The 13,988-nt window shown below is 38.3% G+C and overlaps 1 protein-coding gene across 1 annotated transcript in view; it reads left to right on the top strand.

The window, feature by feature from the left end:
• The window catches only part of Man2a1 (mannosidase alpha class 2A member 1), a 146,847-nt gene that overhangs the window by 60,910 nt on the left and 71,949 nt on the right, over positions 1-13,988 (top strand). Inside the window, exons 7-10 of the mRNA XM_048331658.1 lie at positions 1,523-1,709; positions 5,914-6,091; positions 7,364-7,566; positions 9,539-9,721. Of these exons, the coding sequence (XP_048187615.1) occupies positions 1,523-1,709; positions 5,914-6,091; positions 7,364-7,566; positions 9,539-9,721 (751 nt within the window). The remainder of the gene's footprint in view (positions 1-1,522; positions 1,710-5,913; positions 6,092-7,363; positions 7,567-9,538; positions 9,722-13,988) is intronic.

Consider the following 13,988-nt stretch of genomic DNA (forward strand, 5'->3'; position numbering starts at 1 on the left):
GTAGTTACTTGGAGATAAGAGTCTCATGGACTTTCCTGCCTGGGCTGGCTTCGAAATGCGGTCCTCAGCTCTCGCCTCCTGGGTAGCTAGCGTTACAGAGGAGAGCCACCAGCACCCAGCTATCCCTGTGTACCTTTGTGTTCACGCTTGCTGGGTGCTTCCCAGCTATCCCTGTGTACCTTTGTGTTCACGCTTGCTGGGTGCTTCTGTGAAACTGCTGCTTGCCCAAGAAATACACAGGTTTTAAATGTTTAAAAGTTTTCCAAAGAAGCGGTAATTATTTTAACTAAATGGCTAAAATTAATGGTTAGAATTCTCTAATACGTTTGAACATGTGCTTTTTAGACTTGTTTTTTTTGGTACCATCCCCGGGGCTTGAACTCAGTACCTGGGTGCTGTTCCTAAGTTTTTGTGCTCAAGGCTATTGCTCTACCACTTAGAGGCACAGCTCCATTTACAGCTTTTTTTTTTTTTTTTTGGTAGTTAATTGACTCTCCTGCTTGGGCTGGCTTTGAACCACGATCCTCTGATCTCAACCTCTTGAGTAAACAGGATTATTACAGGCCTGAGCCACCAGCACCCAGCTTGAACATGCGGTTTAAAAAAAAAAAAAAGTTAGCTTGTCGGTGTGCTTTGGGTCTTCATGCAGCAGTTCTTCTTCATTGTCTGAAAATGTAACCGTTGCCTTTTGGCTCCCCTTGTCTTTATTGTAACAGTAATATTTATGTATTGCTCCAGTCAGAAATCCACACATAAATAGACCTGGGGGAGGTGTCTAAAGCTCAAGATCTCACACACCAAGGCCAGCGCTTGTCACCCTAGCGAGGTCCTCCGTGTGGCCCCGGGGAGCCGTCTGATCTCACCAGGCAGTGGCCTCATGTCCGCACTGAGAGCAGCCCTCTAGCCCTCATCCTGGCTGCTTTCCATCACTTTCTTGTTTACATTGTACTTGACAATTGCCTTTTTATTTTCCCTTGGTGACATGTGGGCTTACTCTCGATGACTATCAGGAGTGACTACGTGAACTTGCCAGTGTTGGGCTTTCTCTCCTCAAGCCAAGAAGCGAATAGACATTTGTCCAGTGTTTCTAGTTCCCAGCCCTTTGTTCTCTCAGCTCCTTCTTCTCCTCCCTTCCTCTCTCTCCCTCCGCCCTTGTCAGTGTAGTAGCAGCCTGAGTATGGCCCGCAGTGGGATCCGACGAGGCAGACCACAGTGGACAGGGTCAGGGTGTAAGTGAAGCAGGTATAACTTCTCCTGTTCAGTTTGTATCCTCCCACGTGAGCAGATGCTGCGTCAGCGCGGGCCTTTTCTGTCTCTGCTGTGTGGAGCTAGGGAAGGTAAATAGAATCTGAAATCCAAGTGTGTATCTTCCTGCAGACTGGGACGTGCGTCCTGGCAGCGGGGCTGTTGATTTTGAGTAGAGCTTCCATTATAGGTATGTGTAAAGTTAATGGCATTTTGGACAGATGGAGGGGAAATAAATTTTGTGAATACAAGTTTGTCTATTGGCTTTTTGTTTTAGATCTGGCATCTGCCACAGACATTTTTTGCCACATGATGCCCTTCTACAGCTATGACATTCCCCATACCTGTGGACCGGATCCTAAAATATGCTGCCAGTTTGATTTTAAACGGCTTCCTGGAGGCAGATTCGGTTGTCCTTGGGGAGTCCCCCCAGAAGAAATATCTTCTGACAACGTCCAGAGCAGGTATGAAAATAAGTATTTGCTAAGACAATGTCCGGAATAAAGCAGCTACTTGACTGTGAGTTGCTGAAGGGTAGAGAAAGTGGGTTTCCGTAGTAGCATAATTCTTGTTGCGAGTACTCATTCAGACTAGATCTAAAGAAGCTTACAAAATACCTCAGCCTCCACTGCACCTCTTATGTATTATAATTTAATGGAAATGAACAATAGCAGATCAATATACAATGGCTAACCTATAATATACTACTATTACCATCCCCTTTGCCCTCATTATAGAAGCTTTGTACTGTGTTTGATTGATTTCATATACTTTTGTTGGTAATAAAACTTCTTGTCCCTATTGTCCAAATTGGTAAGAAAAGCAACTCAACTGCAAAAAACCCATTTATTGAAATTGGGCACATAAAGACTGCAATTATCTGTGCCCTTAATAACAATTTCAATAATAGTGAATGCCACCCAGCTCTGGTGAATACATATCTTTGCATCATTCTGATGTTTTTGACTTACAGAAAACCTTAATTGGGAATATTTATGCTTAAATACATTTAAATAAAAATCAAAGAATGAATCTTTTTTAGAAGACTCTTTTTTTGTACTTAATGAAGGAAGAATCTCATTAAACCAAGTTGTATACTGCTTCTAGTTTTGGTGCTTTTTAAGTTTAATTTCTTCATTTAAAAATTAGAGGTACATAATGCATTAAAATACAACATTATGTTGTAATATAGAAAGAAAACAATCTACTAGGAAAATAATATTCCATTTTAAATAATTAAGATCTTTGCACTATCAACTCTGTGTACCAGAATATTACTTTTAAGATATATTTGAGAAAGAAAGTAAGACTGGATCTTTTAACCTTGACTTTATGTTCCACAAACTTGTAATCAATAAATCCCAGTGTGAACCTCTTGGTGTGGTAGACACCAGGATATTTTAGCATTCCAGCTCTCTGGACGGTATGAGATGCCCTTATTAAAATCTGGATTAAGCCGGGCACCAGTGGCTCACACCTGTAATCCTCACTATGTAGGAGGCTGAGATCTGAAAATCACAGATGGAAGTCAGCCTGGGAAGGCAAATGAGGCTCTCATCTCCAATTAATTACCAGAAAAGCTAGAACTGGGGCTATGGCTCATGTGGTAGAACACTAGCATTGAGCAATAAGAAGCTCAAGACAGTTCCCAGGCCCTGAGCTCCAGCCCCAGGACTGGCGTGTGCGCACACACACACACACACACACACACACACACTCACACACAGAGTCTGGCTTCACAGTTGTTTTGGAAATTTTTGTAACTGTAGAGATTGATGACCTGATTCAATATCATGGCTCCGACAGCAGTGAAAACAAACGAGGACCTCTTAGCAACCTGCTTTCTAGTGTCGAGCTTGTCACATATAGGAGGACACGCTTGCATTTTATATACCAGAAGTTGTAGTAAAAAGAAAGGGCAGGGCATGTGGCCTGTCTGTTTGAACAAGTAGTTGTTTGTGTTCACAGGTATTTATCCCACTCCTTTCAGTTCAGGTGGTCATGTTTGGGGCAACTATATAATTAGCTGGATGTTTCAGTTGGGGAATTCCAATGTGCCCACAGGTATGCAAAGCCCTTATTCTCTCTGGGTGTTGCTCAGAGCACCAGAGGTGCATTTTGGGGTTACAGATCCATTCTGTGTAACTCTCCTGTCATCTGACCCCCAGGAACACGCCCTGTGCTCATTGAGTCACACTGGCGCGGAAGGTGGTCTCCAGCCACGTGGGTACTGTGGATGAATGACTCTGTGTAACACTTGGAGACATTGCTTTTCTAACTTCTTACAAGTCTTGAAATCTTAACCGTACTGCTTATTTCACATCCACATAACATCTTGTTTTTGACCTGGTGAAGCATGGAGATCAAACAGACCTTTCAACTCAGTGCCACGTTTCAGCTTTTTAATCCCCTCAAGTAAATGAGATTTAATTGAAATATACAGATGGCATCTTTTGATATATCCAGTTTAGCAGTGATAGCTTTTTGATATATTCTGTTCAACAGGCTCCTCAGTTTGCAAATAAGGAAATGCAATACTTCATTAAGTTTATTTATTTATTTTTTGGTCTAGGATCATAGTGGATTGGGCTTTTTCCATTGAGTAGCAGATAATATGATATTTGAAGGACTTTGTTGATGGTGGTGGTAGTTAGAGTTGACCTGATAGAGTAAGTGAAGAGCAAATTTTTGATGGTGAGCAAGTCATTTATCATTTATTAATTCAGCTTATGTCTAGTAAGAATCTTCTAAGTGCCAGTATTACCAAACATTGTTTTTGCCTTCCCAGTGTTGATAATTTCTGAGGAGTTTAAGAGTTAGTACAAGGGGCTAGGAATATGGCCTAGTGGCAAGAGTGCTCGCCTCGTATACATGAAGCCCTGGGTTCGATTCCCCAGCACCACATATATAGAAAATGGCTAGAAGTGGTGCTGTGGCTCAAGTGGCAGAGTTCTAGCCTTGAGCAAAAAGAAGCCAGAGACAGTGCTCAGGCCCTGAGTCCAAACCCAGGACTGGCCAAAAAAAAAAAAAAAAAAGAGTGCAGGTGTAAGATTTTTTTAAAACACAGGCAGTAATAGTGCTTGTACTTTCTTTTCACCAAAACTTGCATGCGCGTTTACATACACACACACGCTTTGATATAAACTACACATATACTTGATTGTTTTTATTCTTGTTAGTCTTGGTAGTTTATTTTTATGTGATAAATCTCATTTGTGTGCTGTGATATTGTAAGTGATAATCTAAAGTTAGTTTTTAGCAAATGTGAAATGTTATTAAATTAAGCGAAAAGATTAAATGTCCTACTGAAGGAAATGCAAGGGGCTGGGATGTAGCTTAGTAGCAAAGCACTTGACTAGAAAGTGCAATGTACTGAGTTTGGTCCCAGTACTAAAAAAGAAAGGACAAAAAAAGAAAAAAGAAAACTCACCATCTTATATTACAGAACACCGTCCCACTACATAAATCTGAAAACTTAATATTTACAAAGCAACTTCAGAGATTGTATTTTGGAAGACCCAATGGGATTCTAACCATAATTAAATGACTTATACTAATTTCTATAAAATGCTTGTCGAGTTATTTGCATGGATTTATAAGGAGTTGGAATTTACTATTGGATAATCCTTGAAATAAAAATTAGAAATTTAGGTAAAAAATATACTTATTACTTAAATACTAATTTCTTTTTTTTTCCAAATTTTTATTATCAAACTGATGTACAGAGAGGTTACAGTTTCATACGTTAGGCTTAAATACTAATTTCTTAAGTATGGGCCTTCTAAACCCTGTGGATCTCTCTGGGTTCATCTTTTCATTTTATTTCACTTTCACAAGTCTTTCCCCCTATTTTGGGTTATCAGACCTCCCTCAGACAGTTCCCAACTTTGCATTCCTTCCCCAAAGGGCTTTCTACAAAATACCAAACAAATATGAAGCATCAAAGCTGTTCATTGCATCAGCAAGTTGTGTTTGGCCTTTTGAGTCATGGATAGAGTCCAAGGAAAAGGAAACAAAATAGCTAATTTAACTGGGTTGTTATCTGATGATCAGTATTGAAAGAGAAAGTCATGCAGCCCATCAGATTATTGGTGACAGGTGTTAAGTGAGTTGGTGTTTTTCTTTGGAAGATGAAATATTATGTGTATAAAATGTTCTAAGTTAAGATTTATATCTTTTGATCTTCTACTTTTTCCTATTAATTTTTTTTATTGAATTAGAGAAAGGAATAGTAAAGAAAATCAAATTTCCAAGTTGGTATAGATGAAAATCCTTTTGCCTTCTTGGACTGTTATCTTAAAAGAAGGGCTGTCTGGGATCCAGTTGCTTTGGTTGCGTTTGAGGAAGATACTGGTGTCCTGGTAATAATACTTTGTTGTGATTTCTTTAAGGGTAATCCATTGGAAAACTATGAGTTTTTTTCCCCACCAATAAAATTTGTTACTATTTAAATTGGACAATATCTAGTAGTTAAAAATCTGCATTACAAATTTTACTTTACTTGATTTAAAATTTTTTTATTTAGAAGAAATAATTTCTCTTAATAAAGATAAAGAATTTATCTGAATGTAGTTAAAATAAATGATTTATCTGAATTGATTATTGAGTTACATCATTGACATCTCTTTAATATAACCCATTTCTCCTCCTCCCTTTGTTTTTTTATAGGGCTCGGATGCTACTCGATCAGTACCGAAAGAAGTCAAAACTTTTCCGTACTAAAGTTCTTCTGGCCCCCCTGGGAGATGATTTTCGCTATAGTGAATACACAGAATGGGATCTGCAGTTCAGGAATTATGAACAGCTTTTTAATTACATGAATTCACATCCTCAGTTTAAAGTAAAGGTATTAGGAATATTTATTTATGATACCATATTTGATGCGGAATCTTCAAAGAATCTGGAACGTTATATCCATCATTTCCTTGTCTGAATCCTAGTCTTAGAGCACGCCGTTCCGTCCTCTAGTACCACTTCTAAAGTTGAACATTTCTTACCTCTTCTGGGGAGTTGAGACAATTGCTTTTTTTCAGTTCAAAATGTATGTCTACTAAGCTTTTCATTTTTCAGGGATGTCTTATTTTTCTACCAGCATTGGAGGCTTATTGTTTTTCTTCTGAGAATTACCTTCCTTCCAGCTGTTGCAATGTGAATAGCAATCACAGATGAACAGTCCATGAATTTTACAAATGTTTTGTGTCTATTCTTAAGTTAGAAGACTTGTAAAAGGAATCATTTGCCTCTGTTGCTTACTTTTTTATTTTTAAGCCTTATGCAAAATGCATAATACGCCCCAAAGTTTGGGGATTACCACACATAGCCCCCTTTTCTTCCTACCCATTGCCCAACTCCCAAATCTTCAAGTCAAAGCCACCCTTGGTTTGAGAGGTACTTCTCTGCTGTCTAATCATGATCATTTGGGAGTAAATTTCAGATGTCATATAGTCTCATCTGTAATGTTTTCAGAGTGTATATCTAAATGGTAAAGGTTATGTTTATTGTATATGTTCACATTAGTAAATATATCATAAAAATCATTGATAATCACAATTATCATTATAATCATATAATATATTTATGTACTGGTTATTTAAATAGCTAGTTGAAAGAACTATTCATTTGAGTAGTCATCCTTGTAATTCTTGTCATTCTTAATGTTTTACTTTACTCATTATAAAAAAGGTTTACTTTTTACTGACTTGCTAGTCTTAACAAGTCTCTTCTTACAAATACTCAAGCTAGAGGTCTTTTACATTACTGTATGGAACATTTTATAAAATTATAGCTTCTATTTTTGTTCTGCCTATGTGCTTATTCATCTGTGTCTGGGCCCTTGAACATTTTAAGTCCTAAGGAGATGTAAGGGATTTTCCTGTTCACAAATTTGTAGTAGTACTCCTTCTAACTGCTTAGGTTATATGTTTTTTCTCAGTTATATTAGATTCAACTAAAATAAAGTGTTGTATTTTCTCCCTTGATGAAAAATCTGCACTTTATGCTCATTTGAAGTTAGGAGCACATCTTAAATATGTATTATTAACTTTTCTTTTTCATGTAAGAAGTAAACATTAGAGGGCAGAAATGAATACAAAGCATAACTTTTGTTCTTTTTTACTAGATACAGTTTGGAACGTTATCAGACTATTTTGATGCACTGGATAAAGCAGCTGCAGCTGAGAGAAGGAAGGATCCAGCCATGTTCCCTGTTCTAAGTGGAGATTTCTTCACATACGCTGACAGAGATGATCATTACTGGAGTGGCTACTTTACATCCAGACCCTTTTACAAACGAATGGACAGAATTATGGAATCCCACCTAAGGTACATTTACCTGGAGATGGGAGACATTTCTCTGCTCACTTCCATATAGACTTTCGGTCTAAAAATAATACTTTAAAGCAGAATGCTTTATTTATATACTGAATCTTGGTATTGAAAAACCAATTAGATTGTACCAACCCCTTTTTATATACTAGAAGATTCTGAGTACATTTTACAAAAAAATCTTATAAAATTATGGATTTCTTAAAGAAAATATTTGGAGTATGAAAGAGAAATATATCTTACTATATTTATAATGAAATCATTTTCATATATTTTTAGAGACTTGTGCTTAAAATGCTCAATTATGTTATTCTTGACATTTTATGATGAAATGGAATAACTGGTAAATAATGTAGATACAACTTAATCCATTGGATCTGTGCTTTTTTTTTTTTTGGCCAGTCCTGGGCCTTGGACTCAGGGCCTGAGCACTGTCCCTGGCTTCTTCCCGCTCAAGGCTAGCACTCTGCCACTTGAGCCACAGCGCCGCTTCTGGCCATTTTCTGTATATGTGGTGCTGGGGAATCGAACCTAGGGCCTCGTGTATCCGAGGCAGGCACTCTTGCCACTAGGCTATATCCCCAGCCCTGGATCTGTGCTTTTTAAGTGTTAAGTATTTCCCCGTGGCAAAGTATCCTAATTTATCCAGCATATATGAGGCATGTTATCTATAGCTAGAGATCTATTTAGAATATCCTTATATTTTTAAAGCCGCAAAGAAAGGTCATGCAATAGTTTGGTATTTCTCAATGCATATTTCCCAATGTATTCATTTATTTGAAACCATTTCTTGTCTGAAAATAGTAATGTTTCATCCTCATTTGAAATTCTGAATAAAAGTAGAGTAGTATAAAGAATAAAATAGTTTTACGATCTTTTAAATCATTTGAGATTCTTGTTTGATATATATTTATTTCAAAACCATGAGTGCATAGGAAAGATTACTCATTGTCTTTTATTCACTTCCACAACTTCATTACTTTAAAACCAAACAAAAGGAAGCACTACTAATATCTTGTTTTCTTGAGTCTTGAATCATCTTAAAGCTGCTTGCTTTTCTCCCCATTTTTCTTAACATGTTTGACATGTAGAACCTTCTCATCCGTTGGGTTCCATTAGCCGTATCTTGATTTTTTTCCCCTTACTTTTACTTTTAATATTTTAGTGTATTTTTTCAGTTAATTTTTAGTATAAAGAATAATAGGTATTTGATACTTTCATGTGTATGTAATGGTCTTTGATAATATTCACCCCTATTCTCTTTTCTCCATCCCTTTCCTTTCTACTGCCGCCCTTCCTTTTCTCCAAGAATTCCCTTCTACTCTCTTGTCCTAGGTGTTCTTTAAAAGAACTATTTATAAACCTCCCTTGAACCATCTCTTCTGGTTAAAACAAAAAACTACAGATCATAAGCCCTATATTCTTGGATGTTCAAAGCTATTCTTAGGTGAAGAGTCTTGTTTTTAAAGAAAGGAGAAGTGACATAATCATTTTTCATGAATTCTCTGTACTTATGTGTGTCCCTGTGGTACTCTCTGGCTTCCATCGTCTGTCTCTCACCTGCTTAGCCTCCAACTCTCATGGCCTCACCAACTTCCGCTTAATGTCCAGGTGTGAGAAGAAAAGGCATTCAGACAATGTTCCTGCTGTTCATCCTTGCTGCTCAACGAACAGAGAAGACAGAGACTGTTGGTTTTTTTTGCCCAATTCTTATTGCTATGCTCAGATTTTATTGTATTGTGCTATATATAAGTAAATACTATGCTGTCAACAGGATGCCCAGTATTATTAAGAACTTGAATACATTCAATGGAAATATCTTGATGGTTTTATAGAAAATTTCATCATTAGTAATTCTTGTATAAATTGTATTGAATTTTTTAAAAAGCCAATCAGTGTCATATATTTTAGACTATAAGTGAAAATGTCTGTTTTTGAAATGAATTTATGTGCTTTCTTGTGCAATTAGGACTGCTGAAATCCTATATTATATTGCCCTGAAACAAGCTCAGAAATACAAGATAAATAAGTTCCTTTCATCCACACATTACACATCACTAACAGAAGCCCGAAGGAATTTGGGACTGTTTCAACATCATGATGCAATCACTGGAACTGCAAAAGATTGGGTAGTTGTGGATTACGGTACCAGGTAATATAACTGTAGAAAAAGACTTGTTTAAAAATTTTGATACATAAGATTATATTAAATGTTTTGATACATATGATTGTATCTATGTTGAATTGAAGCTCTTAATGCATGTCAGGGTATACAGTATCAATGATATTCCTTCTGAGTATTGTTTAAGCAAAACATGATTTTCAAAGTTTTATTTTTTCAAGAAATTTATTGTTGCATTCTAGTTGCCTCAACTTTTTATCATATTGTATTTTTAGATGAAGTAGCAAAACATTATAAAGCTGGTTTTAGTTGCTTCAACTTTTTATCATACTATATTTTTTTTCAAATGAAGTACAAAACATTGTAAAGCTGGTTTTATTTTCCCCTAAGTATAGCTTGAAAATTGGTCCATCTTTTTTGTGAAAGATTTGATATCAAACAAATTGTAGCTGGAATCCAGGAAGATAGAGCGCATTTTACTGGACAGCAGTTATGCTATTCAGTTGTTCTTGGATTAAGTTGTGCAAGGGGCCTTCTTAGGAAAGAGTTGGGGAAGGGAGCAAAGCCCGGAAGCAGAAAGACATAGAAAGCAAGTTAGGTACGAATGAAGTAAAGAGTTGGCAATGAGAAGAGTATCTTGGTTATTGATATCAAAGCCATTTTTCTCACTGGAGAGCCATCAGACAAGTGAGAGAGTGAAAGCTCCATTATTTATTTGTTTTTTGGCTAGTCTGGGGGGGTTTGAACTCAGAATCTGGTTGCTGTCCCTGAGCCGTTTTGTGTCCAAGGCCAGTGTTCTATCGCTTGTATCACTTCTGGCTTTTTCTGAGTAGTATATTGGAAATAAAGAGTCTCATGGACTTTCTTGCCCTGGCTGGCTTTTAACCATGATCCTCAGATCCCAGCCTCCTGAGTAGCTTTAATTAAAGAATTAGCCATGGGGAACACAGGCTTTGCCTGAGAAAGAGAGAGGGCTTAGTAAACACCACCTCCCAATGATGGAAAAGCCTGCCTGCATGAAGGAGAGATCTTTGTCTTGCCAGAGTGAGGCTGGTTGTTGATTAGCATCAGTACGGAGGAGATTCCTGCATGATTTCCCTATAGTTGACGCCATTATTTCTTCCCACTTCTCTTTCTGTCAGTGCCTTAGTGACAGAGTGTTCGCTTGCCATGAAGGAGGCCCTGGATTTGAACTCCAAGGCTGGGGGAAAACAGAACACTCAGACCCCCAAACCGAACCAAACAAAAGCTAGGTGTATGCTTTGGAGAATATTTTAAGAATCATTTAAAAGTATATCATAATTTTCTCCTTAAAAAGTTACTCCTATATGTAATAGATAAAAATATCTCCTCACTACACATAAAAATCACCATTATAAATTGACCCATAAGTGATACCGCTAAGTATTACATTTTTACTTGTAATACTTTGACTAGTTTTCTAGAAGTGATGTGGGGGGAAAAAGATGTTTTTGAGGTTCCATCATTGACTGCAATATTTCAAAAATATATTTAATGTGCTGCCTTGAATATTTTCTTGTGGGAAATATTCTTTCCTCAGTGTGTTCTGTTTGTTGAGGTTGTGTTGGGCTTGAAGTAAAAAATGACATGATTGACAGTGATGTTGGTATTCTTCCCAAAGGAAGCATTTTTTGTTGTTGTTGTTGTTGTGGGTACTGGGTTTTGTGCTTGCTGAACCGGAGCTCTACCACATGAACCCCCCCAACACCTTTTGCTTTTGCTATTTTTGAATGGGGGCGGTCTTGTATTTATGCTCAGGTCAGCCTGCATTGAGATCGTTGAGGCTTTCTGTGTAGCTAGCACGACAGGTACATGCCATTGGTTTAGACAGGGACTCATGAACTCTCTTGATCTTGAAGTAAGATTCTTTTGATTTCAGCCTCCCAATAGAAAGAATAGAAAGAAACTCCCCCCGTCTATCCCCCCCCCCCATAAGCTGCAGTCTTTATTTTCCCTTTTTTACTGGCTCCTGTCTTCGCGGTTTTACGAGAGTTCAGAAATAAGACTTAGAATAAAGTGAGGCCAGAAGTCTTGAGAGATATAGAGAAGACAATTTCTTATACTACTTACTTTCTCTTTCTGGCTGTCATATTAAAGATTTTGGGTATAGACAATGGCTTTTGTTGCAGGACAATTTGTGTATCCTGGCTTTTCCAGAAGTCCCGTCATTAGTTTCTGAATATATTTTGTACTGCTTTCAGTTTATAAAGCCAGCCCTATGCAGAACGGTGTGTTAGAGAGAGGGGAAAAAAGATATAGTAATTTTCAAATTGTATTTGACATTTGTAAATTTGCTTTGTGAGTATTTCACACTTCAGTTGAAAAGCTGTAAATAATTATCAAGTCATTAACACGGACATTTTAAGGAGGAAATTTCAAAACACAAGTTGAAGAATTATAAACAAGGAGGCGGTTAACATTGGGTATTGTCTGGTGCTTCAACTCCTGTTGGTTCAGATGTTGACAGAAATGTTCTGGTGAGTGAAGTAGGCACCGTGGCTCACTCTGTAAGCCTAGCAGCTCAGGAGGCTGAGATGGGGAAGAGCAACAAGGTGAATAAGTCCAGGCAAAACAGTGTACCTGTCATCCTGTCTGTGTGGGAGGCTGAGATCAGGACCATCCCTGTTCAGACTAGCTCAGGCAAAAATGTTTGCAGTTAGCAGGGAGGTATTAATTAGTGTAGGAGAGTTTGCATTTCTGGCTCTTGGTAATAGCAATCTCAAACAGAACAAATCCACTCCTGTAATTTATGTCCTATGAAAGAAGTCTTCAGGTTACCAGTTAGGAGAGTCCACAGTTTCCTGGGACCTAGGCCTTCCTAGTTTTTCCTCTACCATCATAGGGCTATTCTGAGGGTCAAATTCTCCACAGTAGCCCTGAATGTTTATGGATTACAGACTGTAGAGCAAAAATACATTGTGACATATCTGGAAGTTAACTCTAATCATGGCAGAAAATGAATTAGACTGTGACTGTGTGTAATGGAAGGAAAGAAGAAATGGTAATGAGGTCCATCATGGAAAGATTTTATGCTTCTGCCAGTTATTTCTAAGTTGTCATTACCGTAGGTGGGAAAAAGCTGAACAAGAGGTGAGCATAGTTCCTAACATAAAATCAAATGAATGAAGAACAGATACGATACCATCTGTTTCAACAAAAAATGACAGCAAACCAGCACTGTGATTCCTCAGTGACTTGGCCCAAATGGTGTGTGTTCTGTACTCATGGGACAAGTCAAGGTTAAGATGCTGGGAATGTGGCCTAGAAGTAGCGTGCCCGCCTCGTATGCACAAAGCCTGGGTTCCAGTCATCAGCACCAAATATATAGAAAAAGCCAGAGGGGGCGCTGTGGCTCAAGTAGCAGAGTGTGCTAGCCTTGAGCAAAAGGAAGCCAGGGACAGTGCTCAGGCCCTGAGTTCAAGGCCCAGGACTGAAAAAAAAGGATTCTGAGGCGCTGAGAAATCCATGTGGATAAAGTGTCTAAATACCTAAAAATTTTATACCCAATAATTCTCACATGTCTTTGCCATGTTTTTGTTGGGGGGGGGTGTTACCTTTGTATCTGTGCTGGTACTGTGGCTTGAACTTGGCCTCCTGCTCCTGCTGGGCTCATGCTCTCAAGGCTACTGCACTACCACTTTATCTATGCCTATTGTGGCGTTTTGCTACTTGAGAGACTCTTAAGTCCCTCAAATTCTCTGCCTGGGGCATCCTGAATAACTAGGATTACAGATGTGAGCTGCCAGCACTTGGTTCATGTTTCATTGTTTTATTGTATTTGTATTACAGATACTTTTGATATTGGGGTTTAAACTTGGGGTTTTGCATTCGTTAGGCAGGCGCTCTACTTCTTGAGCCATACTTTCTCAGCCCTTTATTTATGTTAATTTTTGAGTAGGGCTTTATATTTTTACCTAGAACCAGCCTCAAACTGTGATCTTCCTGCCAACTACTTCCCACATAGCTAGGATTACAGATGTGAGCCTCCATTGCTAGCTTGTTTGTAGCCGTGGGAAGGGGAGGGGGAGTTTCAACTCTGTGTGTGTGTGTGTGTGTGTGTGTGTGTGTGTGTGTGTGCGCGCGTGTGTTTCTGAGGGTACTGGGGCTTGAACTCAGGACCTGAGCATTGTTCCTTAGCTATTTCTTTGTGTCTGTGCCTAAGTCTAGTGCTTTAGCACTTGAGCCAAAGTTATACTCTGGTTTTTGTTGCTGGTTAACTGGAGAGAAGAGTCTCATAAACTTTCCTGCCTAGGCTGGCTCTGAACCATGATCTTCA

The sequence above is a fragment of the Perognathus longimembris genome, chromosome 22 (assembly GCF_023159225.1).
Source record: "Perognathus longimembris pacificus isolate PPM17 chromosome 22, ASM2315922v1, whole genome shotgun sequence".
Classification (NCBI taxonomy): domain Eukaryota; kingdom Metazoa; phylum Chordata; class Mammalia; order Rodentia; family Heteromyidae; genus Perognathus; species Perognathus longimembris.